This window comes from Mesoplodon densirostris, chromosome 13, assembly GCF_025265405.1.
Source record: "Mesoplodon densirostris isolate mMesDen1 chromosome 13, mMesDen1 primary haplotype, whole genome shotgun sequence".
Taxonomy (NCBI): Eukaryota; Metazoa; Chordata; class Mammalia; order Artiodactyla; family Ziphiidae; genus Mesoplodon; species Mesoplodon densirostris.
The window spans coordinates 54587720-54604888 of NC_082673.1; the positions used below are offsets into that span (position 1 = coordinate 54587720).

The 17169-nt window shown below is 43.5% G+C and overlaps 1 protein-coding gene across 1 annotated transcript in view; it reads left to right on the plus strand.

Annotated features, from left to right (window-relative positions):
* Positions 1 to 296: 296 nt before the first annotated feature.
* The window catches only part of SDC2 (syndecan 2), a 114128-nt gene continuing 97255 nt past the window's right edge, over positions 297 to 17169 (plus strand). The window contains exon 1 of the mRNA XM_060116357.1: positions 297 to 857. Within this exon, the coding sequence (XP_059972340.1) occupies positions 798 to 857 (60 nt within the window). The 5' untranslated portion in view covers positions 297 to 797. The remainder of the gene's footprint in view (positions 858 to 17169) is intronic.

The following is a 17169-nucleotide window of genomic DNA, read 5'->3' on the forward strand; positions in this document are numbered from 1 at the left end:
GGGGCGGGTAAGGGAGTCAGAAAATGAAGGAATACTAGAGCACCGGAGCACAGACTGCGGACGCACAGACCCAGAGCAGCCACAGCGCGGAGCTGCTGGTGGCCACTGGTCGCCGGAGCTGCCAATCCGGGCGTAATCCTGTAGGAATTTCTCCCGGGTTTAGCTGGGAGTCACACTGCCGCCTCCCCTCCTCGAGACGCCCGGAGAAGCCCAGAGAAGCGGGCTCCGGAGGGAGGCTGGGAGCGGTAGGAGAAGAGGAGGAGGAGGAAGGGAGGAGGACCCTGGGAGGGAGGCGGCGGCGCGGGAGGAGGAGGGGCGCAGCCGCTGAGCCACTAGCTCCGCTCCGACGCGCTTCTCTCCAGATACTCCGGGAGCTCCAGCCGCGCGGATCAGGCGCTCCCACCGCCCTGTGCCCAAACTTCAGCTGCAGCTACATTCCAAGCCACCTAATTTATTCCTCAAAAATCAGAAACGGAGCCGCGACACGGGGAAGGAGTCCGCGGAGGAGTACAACAGCAGAGCAAGAAGAGCTCCAGAGAGCTGCCTCACCGGAGCAACAGCTAGGCATCGGTTGTGTAGGAACCAACAAGTGAGAAGGCGCCGCGTTCCCGGGGCGCAGCCGCAGGCGCAGCAGGAGGAAGCGAGAGCCCGGAGCCCGAGCTCCCGAGCCCGAGCCGCGGTCGCTGCGGCTGCTCTGCTCCGGTCCTTCTGCGCAGGCTGCGCCGGGCGCTGGGCGAGAGACTTCGTTTTTCCCTCGTTGCAAAGCGGCGGCTGGGAGCAGCCGGTCCCCGGGGAATATGCGGCGCGCTTGGATCCTGCTCACCTTGGGCTTGGTGGCCTGCGTGTCGGCGGAGTCGGTGAGTGGGCCAGGCTGGGGACGCGCGCGCCGTTTAGGGTGCAGAGACCGAGCAGAGTCCGCAGAGCCCGCGGGGAATAGGGGAGCGCCACCTGGGGGATGTCCCCCATTCCCAGACGTGCCCCTCGGCCCCCGGCGATCTGCTGGGACAAATGAGCTCGCTCCTCCACTCCTCTCCCCCTTCGCTTCCCGCAGAAAAGCGCCGCTCGCTGGAGTTGTCCCGAGGTCCCCCGGGATGAGGGCAAGAGTACTGCAGTTTTGTCGAACCGCAGAGGCCCCTGAAGTCACTCCCAACTTCTTTGCAGTCGGAGGGTCTGGAAGCGTGGCCGGGAAGGACCGATGGGGAAGGGTGGCCGGAGAGAGGAAGCCCGGATAGGGCTGCGAGGGAACTGGCCCCCTCCGCGCGCTCCCCGAGACCCGGAGACGCCCTGGAAACTTTGGGGTCCCTTCTCCTGCACACCATCCCCCCAAACCCCCACGCCAGCTTTCCTACTCGATTGAATGCAGGTTCTGGGGAGATGGGGCTCAGCTTTAAGAAACCCTTGAGTGTCCGGAGAGGAAAGTTTGCAAAAAGTTCTTTTGTTTGATGTTCCCCTGGCTGGGGCGAGGGAGCAGACACTACGTGGAAACGCTACCGGCGGAGGCGCAGTCCTCGGTCCCGCGGTGGGTGAGCGGAACGCGCCCGAAAATGCCGGGGTGCGGGCCTCTGGACTCCCGGTGGTGCGGCGACCCGTGCTTCCTGCGGGGCGGGGGGCAGCTCGCGGGGCCTTAGGGACAGGAGGGCATTTCAGTATGGATTGCACTCGAGTGCAGCAGCGGGGCGAGGCGGGGTACTGTGACACTGCGATCGGCCTCGGGTCGATCGGCCTCGGGTCGCCCGGCCGCTCGGAGACCGAGGCTTCCATCCCGCCATGCTTGCCCTCGTGGGACCCGGCGGGAGTACCCCGAGGCCCGGAGGAGTCTCTTCTCCGGCGGGGCCGGCTGCGGGCACCCAGCCTCCCTCCCCGGCCTCGGCCGTGGGAACTTGGTTTCTCCTCCTCTGGGTCGCGTTTTGGGGGGGTTGGAGCTTGCTTCCTTAAGACGCCCAATGAGCGCCCTCTAAAGAGAACTGCCTCCTGGGCTTTCACTTGTGCTTGGCGGCCCCTACCTGGGCGCCCTGAGCTTTGTCCGCGATCCCGTCTGCAGCCTCAGGGCGGTCCGGGGCCTCGGTTAGGGAGTGCAGCTGTTTCTGTCCCTTCCAGTTCCCCATGTCTCCTCCCTTTGCCACCGAATAACTTGTCCATTTCTAATAAACTGAACCGCCTCTTCGAAGACAAATAATGTCATCTTTAGAGGTGGTTTTGTGAGTTTCTCCCCCTCGCCTTTAGCGTGTTATTTCTCCCTTCTCCCCCCACCCCAGCCCCCTTTTTTGAGTTGATGCGATTTAGGATTGGGAAACCTCTTTGGCACTCAGCAGCAGATGGGCATTTTTCATCGGTGTGGGAACCTCTGTGTGTGCTAGCAGGTGCCCAAACGTTAGGCGAGATTGGAGAACAAGTAGGATTGTAAACTGAACACAGCAGATGAGAATTTGGGTGCTCCGGCTGTAGAATAGAACTCCGAAACGTATCAGCATTTCTCTTTGGCAAATGATCGTTTTATCCCTTGGGATTGGTAATCTCCCAGCCGTTATGAACTTTGGCTCTTTGCACACCGAAAGGGAGAGATTCTCTGTTTATTTCAGAAAAACATTATTGCTCATCTTGTTGCAAAGCAGGGCAAAGGGAGAACTCCATCTAAAGATTTTCAGGAGAAGCCTGCCTGCCTAAAAAGCTGTGCAGGGTTATAAGGAGGTCCCTTTTTTGCTGAGTCCTGTTCATAAATTTGCTAGAAAGTGTTGATGTTTGGGGATTCTAGAGGAATAATGTTTCCTTGGAGTTTTGCATAAATCTGACAGTGCTTCTTTTTTTTTTTTAACATCTTTATTGGAGTATAATTGCTTTACAATGGTGTGTTAGTTGCCGCTGTATAACAAAGTGAATCTGCTATATGTATACATATATCCCCATATCGCCTCGCTCCTGCGCCTCTCTCCCACCCTCCCTATCCCACCCTTCTAAGTGGTCAAAAAGCACCGAGCTGATCTCCCTCTGACAGTGCTTCTTAAGGAAGCTTTTTGGCTGAACTATACCTGTCTTCTCTGGTGACACCTCTACCCCCAACTCTGTGCCTTTGGGGTTCTAATATTTCTCATTTCCAACCAGAATTGGGTGCTTTCCAATTGAGCTGTTTCACTGTGGTAGATACTGTTTTCAGTAATTGGAATATCATTCAAAAGGGTGATTAGATATTTTTTAAATGTCAACTTGAAGACTGTAGCAGAGAGTCTTTGTTAAGCGGTGAATCAATTTTTCTCAATAGAAGCTTTTTCAAGGTCCAGAACAGCCAATAGTCCATTTAAATTACTTTTCAGCCTCTGTTTCACATGTAGCAGCATAAACGTACGCGAAGTTGAAAGACTTCACTTTTCAACATTTAGTTATTAGAGTACATGATTTCCAGTACTTCTAATTTTAATTGGAAAACTGCAACTGTTTTCTGGGAGTTAGAAGTAGTGATCATCTAAGCGTAAAGCCTCTCATTTTCAAAAGGAAGAACATCTCCAGTTAGTGCATTCTTGAGTTTTATACTAAGTTCAAGGGGGTGAAAAAAGAGGTTCTCAGCAACCAAGGCTCAAAGCTGTCTGTGGAAAGGAACTGGTGGCCCTGCCTTTCTGGACGCTGGAGACATCAGGGCGAGCCTGGTCATGGCGATGCATTTATACCTCCCACCGGCATGCGAGAGGAGAGACTGACAGAGTGTGGCAGTAGTGATATGCTGCTGCTTTTCTATCAATTTTTTACATGACTGTCTATCTTCAGGAATAATACATTGCAGACTGCCATAAACACGTAATTTGAACTGGAAGTATGCTTAAGAAAAGGAAGCGTTTTGAACTAGTGGAATTTTTTTTTTTTTTTTTTTTATATATATATATATTTTTTATTTTACAAATTTAATCAGTTATACATATACATATGTTCCCATATCCCCTCCCTTTTGTGTCTCCCTCCCACCCTCCCTATCCCACCCCTCCAGGCGGTCACAAAGAACCGAGCTGATCTCCCTGTGCTATGCGGCTGCTTCCCACTAGCTATCTACCTTACGTTTGGTAGTGTATATATGTCCATGCCGCTCTTTCACTTTGTCACAGCTTACCCTTCCCCCTCCCCATATCCTCAAGTCCATGCTCTAGTAGGTCTGTGTCTTTATTCCTGTCTTACCCCTATGTTCTTGATGACATTTTTTTCTTAAATTCCATATATATGTGTCAGCATACAGTATTTGTCTTTCTCTTTCTGACTTACTTCACTCTGTATGACAGACTCTAGGTCTATCCACCTCATTACAAATAGCTCAATTTCATTTCTTTTTATGGCTGAGTAATATTCCATTGTATATATGTGCCACATCTTCTTTACCCATTCATCCGATGATGGACACTTAGGTTGTCTCCATCTCCGGGCTATTGTAAATAGGGCTGCTATGAACATTTTGGTACATGTCTCTTTTTGAATTATGGTTTTCTCAGGGTATATGCCCAGTAGTGGGATTGCTGGGTCATATGGTAGTTCTATTTGTAGTTTTTTAAGGAACCTCCATACTGTTCTCCATAGTGGCTGTACCAATTCACATTCCCACCAGCAGTGCAAGAGTGTTCCCTTTTTTCCACACCCTCTCCAGCATTTATTGTTTCTAGATTTTTTGATGATGGCCATTCTGACTGGTGTGAGATGATATCTCATTGTAGTTTGGATTTGCATTTCTCTAATGAGTAAAGATGTTGATGAACTAGTGGAATTTTTTGCACATGCTTAGATGTGCGTAAATTAAAAGAAACTGTCAGATCATTTGGACCCATGCCTTACGTCTCCGTGTATTATGAAAGGCAGGCCTTGGAAAACTTGCATTTGAAGGAAAAATTAAATTGAAACCATATAACCTTTTGCAGTTCTTTAGAAAAATACATTTTGGCTGCTCTAGTAATGTGGCAGATCATACTTGCTAGGGAATCTTAGAGAAATAAGGGCTCTTTCTCTGTTAGTTGGATATTAGCAGGAGGTAGATGTCACTTGAGAAGGGAAGACCTTATTAAGATCAGGCTTGTGGAAGATGGGCATCCAGAGGAATTTGAGTACACCCTCCAACTCCTGCTTCTGGGACCCGGAACGTATAATTTTGATGGTGCTTGCCATTTGAGGAACTGTGGAATATGCTTACACACAAGGCACCTTGAATAATCATTCGTTTGGAAGGGATTTCAAAAGATCATCTAGTTCTTTTCTTGGGTAGAACTAGTTCTCAAGTCTCCTAGAAGCCCCCAGAGACCTGACTGGCCAGCTTCAGGGGGCCCGGAGTCTCCTCAGGTTGGCAAAGCCTGAGGCTGACCAAGCCACACAGAGCCCGGCCAGCTCTGTCAATTCAGGTTTACAGGGAGTCCAGTGGCTTAACGCCACAGTGCTATCGGCATGTCAGCTGGCAGTGATCTTAGGTCATGTGAAGAATGTCATCTGAGTTTAGATTCTCACGAGATTGTCTCTCCTCCTTTGCCAAAGAAGCAAACCAAAAGATCTTGCCCATCGTTTTCTTCTTCCCAAGACAGAAGACCTGCTGTTCATGCCACTGTCGAAGGTACATTCCAGTATTTCAAAACCACCTAATTCTTTCATGCACCAGAAGCCAAAATAAAGTTTTAGAGAAAAGCAAGAAGGAGTGAGGAAGAGCTTTCGCTGAAAACAAGCTACTCTTTTTTTTTTTTTTTTTTTTTTTGCTGTACGCGGGCCTCTCACTGCTGTGGCCTCTCCCGTTGCGGAGCACACGCTCCGGACACACAGGCCCCGCGGTCATGGCTCGCGGGCCCAGCCGCTCCGCGGCATGTGGGATCCTCCGGGATCGGGGCACGAACCCGTGTCCCCTGCATCGGCAGGCGGACTCTCAACCACTGCGCCACCAGGGAGGCCCCAAGCTACTCTTTTTCAGTCACCTCTGCCAGTACCATCATCTTAATTCTAGATTTGAATCAGATTTGAATCTTGAAGTCCGGTCCTTGACCCCATTCATCTTTGTTGACTTTCGTGACCAGTTGGCCACTATATGCACCTATATGTTGTTCATTCCATGATATTTATTCAGCATCTCTTGTACTAAGTGCTCAGGATAAAGGCGTAATCAAACCAGGCAGCCAGGAAGTGTTTCCCCTTCAGGTTTTTCTTTGTTGGCACCTTGCCAGCATGTGCCCCATGTCAACAGCCTTGCCATTGCCCTTCCTGGCCCAGATGCTCACCTGCTGTTTGATTTACCCTGTACCACTTGGATTGTGTTTCCTTGTTATCATGGTGTGGAGTCTAAATACCTCTGCCAGATTTATATGATGCTCCAGAATATCACTCCTTCCTAGTTAGTCCCACCCCCCCGCCCCCATCCCTCTCCATCACGTCTCCCCGCCCTCGCCCACTCATCTCACTTTTGTGAGTGCTCGCTGGACATAGCCACCTCTTCAGTGTTTCTCCTTTTAAATTCTGTTGATTCAAATCCAAGCTCCAGACAGCCTTTCACGACTGATCTAACCATTGTTTTTCTCTTTCTGTAAATAGTAAGGCAGACTGACAATCAGAATCACTGTAAGTATGTAAAAATAGAGATTTCAGGGCCTTCTAACAATCAGAAACCTAAAGGGGGTGGGGGGTTTGTATTTTTATAAAGCATCTCAGATGATGCTAAAGAATTAGCCACATCTGGGAACCACTGGTCTAGTAACACACTTTACCCCTTCTACGTGCTATTTTGTGTTAGTCTTGGGGCTTCCAGGGGTAAGAAGCTTTGTGACCCTGAGGGACCAGTGTAGAGCTAAAGGGTTTGGGTGGGGGAGATGTTGCTACTTTGCCACTTATTCCGTGTTACGACTTGGACAAGATACTGACACTTTGAGTCACTTAAAAAATATACATATGTGCGTGTGCATATAAATTGCACCTGAGAATGCCTTTATAACAGGATTGTTGTGAGGATAAAATGATGGAGCGTGGGAGTGGTACCTGAGGCACAGAAAGTAAGTGTTGTTTTTTTTCCTTCTTCTTTCTTGGGCTGTTTTCTTGACTATGAAATGAGAGAGAATATGATATTCTTGAGGCCCCTTAGCCCTCTGATGTTTTGGAGACTGGCACTGAGGGGAAGGTCCTTGTTTCCACACCTTTGATGCTCCATACTTAAGGGCAGGTGCCCATGGCTGGGGCCGTCAGGGTCAGCTGGTCCTGCTGAAGCTCTCCTTCGCTCTGGTCACTGAAGACAGTGTGGTCTGGGGTCAGCTGAATCTACCAGCTTGGGGGTGGACCTGGGTTAGTTTGCAAGTTTTGACTCTCGACCTCAGTTTCATCCACATTGTGGTGTTGAAGAATAAAAAGGCAAATCCAGTGCCTCCCATCAGTGTACATTCCTACTCCTTCCCGTATCCATGTCCTTTGGCTGAGTTGAGATTCTAGCAGGTCGGAAGGAGAGAGTTACAGTGGCATCGCATGCTTAAGTGCCACTGGGTGTCTAGAATGAGGTGGCACGGGAGGTCAGGGAATGTTGGGCAGCTGTGAGTAGCAATAGGGAGAATTTTTATTTTTTAAGAGTAGAAATGCATGGAAGAATTTCTTCTCTTAGCAGTTTGAGATGTGGGTCCTGCTATTAAAAATCTCCATTGCATTTGGTGAGTCTGTTTCTAGGGCAACATTCGTTTTAACAATAAGGCTAGAGGGGTGATTGCCTCTGAGTAGGAAAGGACACTGTTGAAATAGACTGTGTACATCTGTTTTTCTTGGGTATCTCAAAGAATTGGTGGGACTAGGAGAAAGTCACTGGAGATTTCCCATTTGAATCAGCAGTGAGGCCAACTGGTACCCCAGTCAGTGATGTGAGAGTCAGGTCATGGTGTTGGACTCCAAGCTATAGAAAAATATTATTAAAGACAAGATATGTTTTCACATTTCTCTCCTCTGTTGTTGAATCTGTTCTGTGAAAAATGTCACAAAGATGCAGTAAAATGTGTCCTTTGCAAAGCATTTTGATGTTTTCTTATCTTTATACAGGTATATTAAATACAAATAGTACAGATGTTTAAGGAATATGTACAATAAATAGAGTTTAGTCTCATGGTAAGAATGACACATGGAGCAAGGTATACAAATACTAAAGGAAAATTATTTTTTTAAAGTTCTTACCAAAAAAAGAGTAAGAGTTAAATATGTATTTTTGTACAATGTATTGTTAAATATAAAGATAGTGAAAATAAATGTACAGTATTGAAGGCAAAAGAGAGGCTTTGCACACATATAATTAACAATCTTAATCCCTGTGGGACCTCAGCTTTCTCAGCTATAAAATGATAAAGTGAACTAGAAGAACTTCTGTCTTTAATATTTATTTTTTTCTATATGCTTCAGGGTATGATTGGAGCAATGTTAAGATTAACCTAATCAATAAGTAATTATTAAGCTCCTGCCAAATACTTACTATTTTATCACTGGAGCAAGGAATTTCTTCACATTACAGAAATGTAAAGCTACTGGTAAAATGCTGGTGGTAATCAGTTAACTTGAGCTAACTATTCATCATGTACTGGGATTATATACATTGCTCTGAATATTCATGATCTAATATCTAGTGTTTTCCCATATATTTCCTGATATAGGCCAGTGTAGCAGCAAGAGCAGTTGAGGTGATGGAACTCACTTTCATTCTAGAAAGAAGACAACATGACTTGTTGATGTAATCTGGAGGGCTTTTGAAGCATAATCCACTGAGGGTCTCAGGTTTCTCATTTGGTTTCTGGCCTTGACCTTCATTTCCAGAGAGGGGCCTTTAACTGCCTTCCCTTTGGTTCCTTTCTATAGCACCAGAGCCCAGCGTCAGTGCTGTAGAGACCATAGCAAGAGTCTAAATGAGAAGACAGTATGGTACAGTGGTTCAGAGCCTGGGCACTGGAGTTAAGACTTGCCTGGGTTAGAATCCACTTACTGTGTAAACTTGGGCAAGTTTCTAAACCTCTCTGTGCTCAGTTTTCTCATCTGTAAAATGGAATATCGTCAAATAGGTTCTTAGGATTACATGGGACAGAACACACTGGAGCTTTTAACACAGTGGCATCTTCACACTCAGTGTCACATGTTTGTTACTTATATTCTGTTTTCTGCTTCCCTAAAGAGTGGGGGCTTGACACTCTACGGGCTCATCTGATAAGCTCCAGCCCAGAGGGTGGCCTGGAAACTACATGATTGAGCCTGCATTTTCATAGCTGGGGTTCTTTCCCTGACTTGGGGAGGCCTAGCTCTACCTCGAGATATTGGGATTGGGGACATTTTTGTGTAGATATACTGGGAGATACTGTGGGTTTGGTTCCAGACCACCACAAAAAAGCAAAGATTGCAATAAAGTGAATATCACAATAAAGTGAACCACATGAGTTTTTTGGTTTCCCAGTGCATAGAAAAGTATGTTTATACTATACTGTATTCTGTTAAGTATAGTGTGTTGTGTCTAAAAAAATCAATGTACATTATCATAATTAAAAATTTTTTATTGCTAAAAATGCTAACCATCATCTGAGCCTTCAGCGAATTGTAATCTTTTTGCAGGCAAAGGGCCTTGCCTGGATGTTGATGGCTGCTGACTGATCAGGGTGGTGGTTACTGAAGGCTGGGGTGACTGTGGGAATTTCTTAAAATAAGACAACAGTGAAGTTTGCCGCATAGGTTGACTCTTCCTTTCACGATTTCTCTGTAGTATTTGGTGCTGTGTGATAATCTTACCCACAGTAGAACTTCTTTCAAAACTGGACTCAATCCTGTCATACCCTGGTGCTGCCGTATCAACTTGGTTTATGTCATATTCTAAATCCTTTGTTGTCATTTCAATGATCCTCACCAGGAGTAGATTCCATCTCAAGAAACCCCTTTCTCTGCTCATCCATAAGAAGCAACTCCTCATCCATTCACGTTTTATCACGAGAGTGCAGCAATTCATTCATATCGTCAGGTTCCACTTCTAATTCTAGTTCTCTTGCTATTTCCACCACATCTGCAATTACTTCCTCCACTGAAGTCTTGAACCCCTCAAAGTCATCCCCTCAAAGGGTTGGAATCAACTTCTTCCAAACTCCTGTGAATGTTGATATTTTAACAAATGTTCTTAATGGCATCTAGAACGGTGAATCCATTCCAGAAGGTTTTCAATTTGCTTTGTCCAGATCTGTCAGAGGAATCACTGTCTATGGCCCTATGAAATGTGTTTTTTAAATAGTAAGACATGAAAGTTGAAGTGATCCATGGGCTGCAAAAAGGATGTTGTGCTTGTAGGCATGAAAACAGCATTGCTCTCCTTGTACATCTTCATCAGAGCTCTTGGGTGACCAGGTGCATTGTCAATGAACAGTAATATTTTGAAAGGAATCTTTTTTTTCTGAGCAGTAGGTCTCAACAGTGGGCTTAAGATTACGTAAACCATGTTGTAAACAGATGTGCTGTCATCCAGGCTTTGTTATTCCATTTACAGAGCACAGGCAGAGTAGATTTAACATAATTCTTAAGGGCCATAGGATTTTCTGAATGGTAGATCAGCATTGGCTTCAGCTTTAAGTCACCAGCTGCATTAACCCCTAACAAGGGAGTCAGCCTATCCTTTGAAATTTTGAAACCAGGCATTGACTTCTCTGTAGCTGTGAGAGTCCTAGATGGCATCTTCTTCCAATAGAAGGCTGTTTCATCTACATGGAAAATCTGTTGTTTAGTGTAGCCACCTTCATGAATTATCTTAGTTAGATCTTCTGGATAACTTGCTGCAGCTTCTACATCAGCACTTGCTGCTTCACCTTGTACTTTTACGTTACAGAGACGGCTTCTTTTCTTTTTTTTTTTTTTGCGGTACGCAGGCCTCTCCCTGCTGTGGCCTCTCCCGTTGCGGAGCACAGGCTCCGGACGCACGGGCCCAGCAGCCATGGCTCACGGGCCCAGCCGCTCCGCGGCACGCGGGATCCTCCTGGACCGGGGCACGAACCTGCATCCCCTGCACCGGCAGGCGAACTCTCAACCACTGTGCCACCAGTGAAGCCCCGGCTTCTTTTCTTAAACCTCATGAACCAATCTCTGCTAGCTTCAAACTTTTCTTCTGCGGCTTCCTCACCTTTCTCAGCCTTCATAGACTTGAAGAGAGTCAGGGCCTTGTTCTGGATTAAGCTTTGGCTTAAGGGAATGTTGTGTCTGGTTTGATCTTCTAACCAGACCATTAAACTTTCTCCATATCAGCAATAAGGCTGTTTTGCTTTGTTATCATTTGTGTGTTCACCTGAGTAGCACTTTCATTTCCTTTAAGAACTTTTTCTTTGCTTTCACAACTTGGCTAACTGTTTGGTGCAAGAGGCCTAGCTTTCGACCTCTCTCCGCTTTTGAGATGCCTTTCTCACTAAGCCTAATCATGTCTAGCCTTTGGTTTAAAGTGAGAGACTCTTTCTTTCACTTGAACATGTAGAGGCCACTGTAGGGTTATTAATTGGCCTAATTTCTATATTGTTGTATCTTAGGGAATAGGGGGCCCCGAGGAGAGGGAGAGAGATAGGGAACTGATCCGTGGAGCAGTCAGAATACATCCAACAGTTATTAAGTTTGTTGTTTTATATGGCCGAAGTTCGTCCCCAAAACAATTACAACAGTAACATCAAAGATCACTGATCACAGATCACCATAACAAATATATTAATAATGAAAAAGTTTGAATATTGTGAGAGTTACCAAAATGTGACACAGAGACACGAAGTGAGCAAAAGCTGGTGGAAAAGTGGCGCCGATAGACTTGCGAGACGCAGGGTTGCTGCAAACCTTTAATTTTAAAAAAATGCTGTATCTTTGAAGCACAATAAAACAAAGTATGCCTGTACTCACCCTTTTCTCTAAATGTGGGTGATGTGAGAGAATATGTCATCGATTATTTCTGGCCCATGAACAGTTTCTCCAGTAATTTTATCTCTACAAATCTCTCCAGAGGAAATAATCGTAGCTGGGTAAATGTATTTATTGAAGCCTTACTTATAATAGTTAAAAAAATGGAAACAACCTACGTGTATAATACTAGAGGAATGGTTAAATAAAAGATTCTAAATTATACATTAATTATCATACAACCATTAAAAATGTATTGGAAGAATGTTTATAACTTGGAAACTGTTTTTATAATAGAAAAAAAAGTCAGATATAAAACTATGTATAGACAACATTGTAAATCAACTATACTTTAATAAAAAACTATGTATAGTAAAACCCTGGTTATATTAAATAAATTTAAATATATCTACACATATATGTATATACTATGTATTTATGTATACACAAACCTGTGCGTTGATGAAATTGCATAGAACTAAATACACACAGATGCAAACACAAATGAGTACAGGTAAAACTGGGGAAATCTGAATAAGATTGGTCAATTGTATCAATGTCAGTATCCTTGTTTTTATATTTATAAAATGTTACCATTGGGGTAAACTGAGTAAAGGGTACAAGAGGAGTCTCTGTTATTTCTTACAACTGCATGTGAATCTACAATTATCTCAACAAAAAATTCCATTTAAAAAAAATGGCACCAGGGGACTTCCCTAGCAGTCCAGTGGTTGAGACTTTGCCTTCCAATGCAGGGGGTGCGGGTTCGATCCCTGGTCAGGGAGCTAAGATCCCACATGCCTCACGGCCAAAAAAGCCAAAACATAAAACAGAAACAATATTGTAACAAAAATTCAATAAAGGCTTTTAAAAAAATGGTCCACATCAAAAAAAAAAAAGAAAAAAAACTTAAAAAAATGGCACCAGACCTAGATGGTTTTACAAATAAGTTTTGCTGATCCTTCAAGGAACAGATACTTGTTCCAAAGCTTAGAGAATGACAGAAGATTTCATGAGGTTGGCATTATTCTGTGTCAAAACCAGACAAGGAAAGCACAAGAAAACAAATCTTTAGGCCAGTTTCACTTGTGATCATAGATGCCAACTTTTTATTTTATTTATTTTTTAAACATCTTTATTGGAGTATAATTGCTTTACAATGGTGTGTTAGTTTCTGCTTTATAACAAAGTGAATCAGCTATACATATACATATATCCCCATATCTCCTCCCCCTTGCATCTCCCTCCCACCCTCCCTATCCCACAATTTTAAATAGAATGTTATCAAACCGAGTACAGCAGCTTATTAAAAGAATAATGATGAGTTCAAGTAGGGTTTATCCAAAGAATGCTTCAGCATCAGAAAGCAATGCAGTTATTAACAGTTTAAGGGAGATAACAGTATGGTCATCTCAACAGATTCAGAAAAGCATCTGATAAAAATTTACAAAAATGTTTATATAAAGGTCTAATATCTGGTTAACTTAAGGCTTACTGTATTAGGGTTAGTACATCTGTGCTGAAGACTCAATATATTTGACATGTTTAGGAACCAAAAAGCCACTGTGTACTGAGTTGTTAGGCAACAGTCTCTGCATGGATGACAGGTGCGTGACAGTGCAGTAAATTATGGGTCATAACATATATAGATCCTAATTCACATGAAGTCGTAGTTCTAGTGTTTTCATGTTTCACTTGTGTGCCCTCCCAAATTAAGATAATACAGGAGATGATATTGAAGGGTATGATGATGAGTCAGGTATGCTGTAGTTCAGTTTCTGGTATTACCACCTAAAAGCCACATGACCTTGGGGAAGTTTCTTATCATCTCTGAGCTCGTTTTTCTCAGTGTAAAATTGGGAATTATAATATTTTGCTTTTGGGTTAATTTTGAAGATTAGCCTCAATAATGACTGAAAACTTCTAACAAAAAACCCAACCCAAAGTAGGTGTTATAAACTCATTTGATCCTCTTTCCTTTCAGCTTTAAGTTTCGTGATTCCCGAGTATATTATATATGCACAAATATGTATGCATGTTTCTTGTTTCTTGCTTGCATTCTGACCCTTGGCACCAAGGGACATATGTTTTCACACATTTATGACCAGTTTATTTTTCACCAAGCAAGGTGTGATGCTGAATTATATTTTTTCTTTCCTGCATCATCCGTTTCCTGGATTACATTCAAGTAAAGCTCAAAATAGACTTGCATACAGGTTGGAAATTTAGTTGAGATTTGAAAAATCTAACATAATACTTGGGATTATAATTATAAAATGCTTAAAGGAGGTCCTATAAACACTGATTTATCTGTTAGGTTTACTAGTGAATTAAAATCTTAATTTCATTTATGTCTCACCTCTGAACTCATTTAGATAAGAGTGCAGGGTATTTTGGTTTGAGTATTTTGTTTATTTTTGAGTTGATTAGATTTTGTAATTGTTCTGATTAGTTATTGGATGAAGTTTCTTATTTGGTAAGTCAGTTAATAATTGACTCATGTTACTGCACATCGAACAAGGGCAAAGCTCTTGCTTGTCTTGCAGGTTAAAAAGAAATGACATGATACCTACCTTCAAGCAACTATTATCTACCTTTTGATTGTTTAGGGTAATTGCACCTGGGTTGAGCCATATTTAACACATGCATTCTTTGTAAACTATGGATCTGTTTGTTTTTGTCTGAATCTAGTTAGACGTATCTAGCAATCAAAACTGCTTAAGAACTACAGTTGAGAAGGATAAGAAGAACCCCTTGTAGAAGAGAAGTTACTGCTTTCCTAGAAAGAAGCCTTCCCTGAAGTGGCACAGTGTGCTAGAGAAAAACCAGAATTAGACACTGGATTTTCATACTTTTTAGTTTTCCTCCACCTGCTCTGCAAGCAAAGACTTCCGAATATTAAAATGTACAAAAGATTCAAAGAGCAAGAAATTGTTTAAAACCTGAATAGGCTATTGATATTTATATCAGGCAAGAAAGAAATCTTACATTTCATCCAGTTTAATTCTCCATACTTTATAAGCTTTGGACTCTTAAAGGGGAGAGCTAGACCTTATACTATGTGTTCAGTTGATCAGATAGTCTTAACTGATGAATGAAAGAGGTATACAAGTGTTGGGATGATTTTCACTGTGTTCTTTTGGGTTCTGCCTTTTCATTATGTAACCATGGGTTTTGGAGCTAGAATTGACTTGTCCAAGATCACATAGTTAGTTAATGGTGGAATTATAAGTTGGGCCCAGGCTATCTGATTTGCTGCTGTTTTCTTCTTACCATAACACATTCCCTTTTGGGCTCATTCCTCTCCCTTATTCCCTACACTAATGATTAGCACCTAATACACTTACTTCTGCCACATGTTTGATAAATAAATGAAATTCCAAGTGGAACATACATTATATGTTATATCTCTGCATCAGTGTGTTTTGTGCAAAATGAATAAAGTGATGTTGAGATAATTTCAGAATTTCCAACAAAAAATGTGCTCCTGCTAACTTCTTTATTGTCTGTGAAGCTTTTGGCTGATTAGGGGAGAAGGGCTGAGAGCACTAGGATCTGGAAGACCCAGAGAGAGAGAGACTGAAGTCAAGTTGATTTGTAAATCTTGGGAAGATTGTGGAGACTTGCAGGCAGAAGAGGAGATAAAACCTTCATGGAGATAAGAATCAAAACTGGAAGCAAAATCCTCATGAATTACTACCACATTTTATGTAGGTAGCAAACTGCTGTTGTAGGTTGAGGGGAGAAGAACATTCTTTGGATTTTTATACTAAAATTATGTCAGAGCCTTCAGGGAAAAATGTCTGTGGAACTGAGGGCCAGGTAGAAGCACTTTTTGCCAGCACTGGATGATCTTCTAACATTTTTCTCTTGAGTACTGATGTAAATCTTAGTGTAATAACATGAATATATTTGAGTCCTAGTTTTTCAGAAAATAAGTCTGTGGGATGATATTTTTAAGAATTGAATTTTGTTAAAAGACAATAACATGAGAAATTACTACAGTGATCTCCTACTGTGTGCTTAGAACTGTGGTAGGCATTTCCCATTTATTGCCTATAATTGTCTCACAACTGCTAGGCGGTATTACTTACCATGGCTGTATTTTAGATGACAGAGCAGAAGTCAGATCCTCAGTTTTTCTAGCTTTAAATAGCCCTGGCTTGATACTGTAATCTTTCAAGAGAGCAGTGAGAGTGTTTAAATGTATAATCACTTTTTAAAGCAGTCTGATGGGTGCAGCCCCCATTAGTGATGGGTCAGACCCTTCATTTGCATGGTTGGGCTAATATTCTAGGTCACACATTTCCTGATTTCTTTACCAACATTTAGCACCTTACCTCAAAGGCTTCTCTCCACAAGCTTCTGTCTGTGGAGAGAATGGGAGAACTGAGTGTAGAATAAATAGGAATCTCTTTAAATACCAGATCTGCTGGTGTCTGGCTGTAGGGCTTTCAGCAGGTTACTTAGTCTCTCTGGGCCTCAGTTTTCTCATCTGTGAAAAGAAGGTGAGTCACAGTAGCAGCTCATCGAGATGCTATGAGGATTAGAGTTCCTGCACGTCAAGCATTTAGGAGAGTGCCTGGTGTAGAATAGTCACTAGTCTCCTGTTGACGCTAATTGAAATGGGTGGCTAATTAGGTGTGCTGATCAAAGAAGAAAGCATCCTCTTTTGAGGTTTTGAAACTGAGACAGAGAAGAATGATGGTGCCACTGACCAGATGGGAAAGACAAAAGCAGAGGCTGAATTTTTTTCTTTTCTATTTTTTTTTTTTTTTTTTGTGGCTGTTGTTTTTTGGTGAAAAAAGGTGGTGTTTTGCCTCTTCAGCTCTTGTTCTCATCTGGAGAGTGAAGAGCAGGTTCTAGGTCAGTGGTTCTCAGCTTTTCCTGCACATTAAACTCATTTAGGGAGCTTTTCAAAGCCATCTGTACCTGAGCCCCACCCAGAACCAATTAAACCAGAATCTCTGGGGATGGGGCCCAGCCAGCTGGAAAGCTCCCCTGGTGATTCTAACTTCTAGAAGATTTGAGAAGAGAACTGTTTTGGATGCTTTTATGGTCTCCTCCAGCTCCGGAGAAAGTCGGGCACTCAAGATTTTGTCTTCTTAAACCATGCTCACCACTGCCTGTGACCCAGCCACGTGGAATACAGTGGCTTCCCAGGACAGTTCTGCTGCCTGGCACAGTCTAAGCTGTGTAGAACTGGGAAGTGCTCGCTCCGTCTGAGCTTTTAAACTCTTCTACCCTTCTCTTCAATATCTCTTTCTCTTGGGTTATACTCTTCTGATAATTATGTTGGTGGATTAGGATGCCATTTGCGAGGTC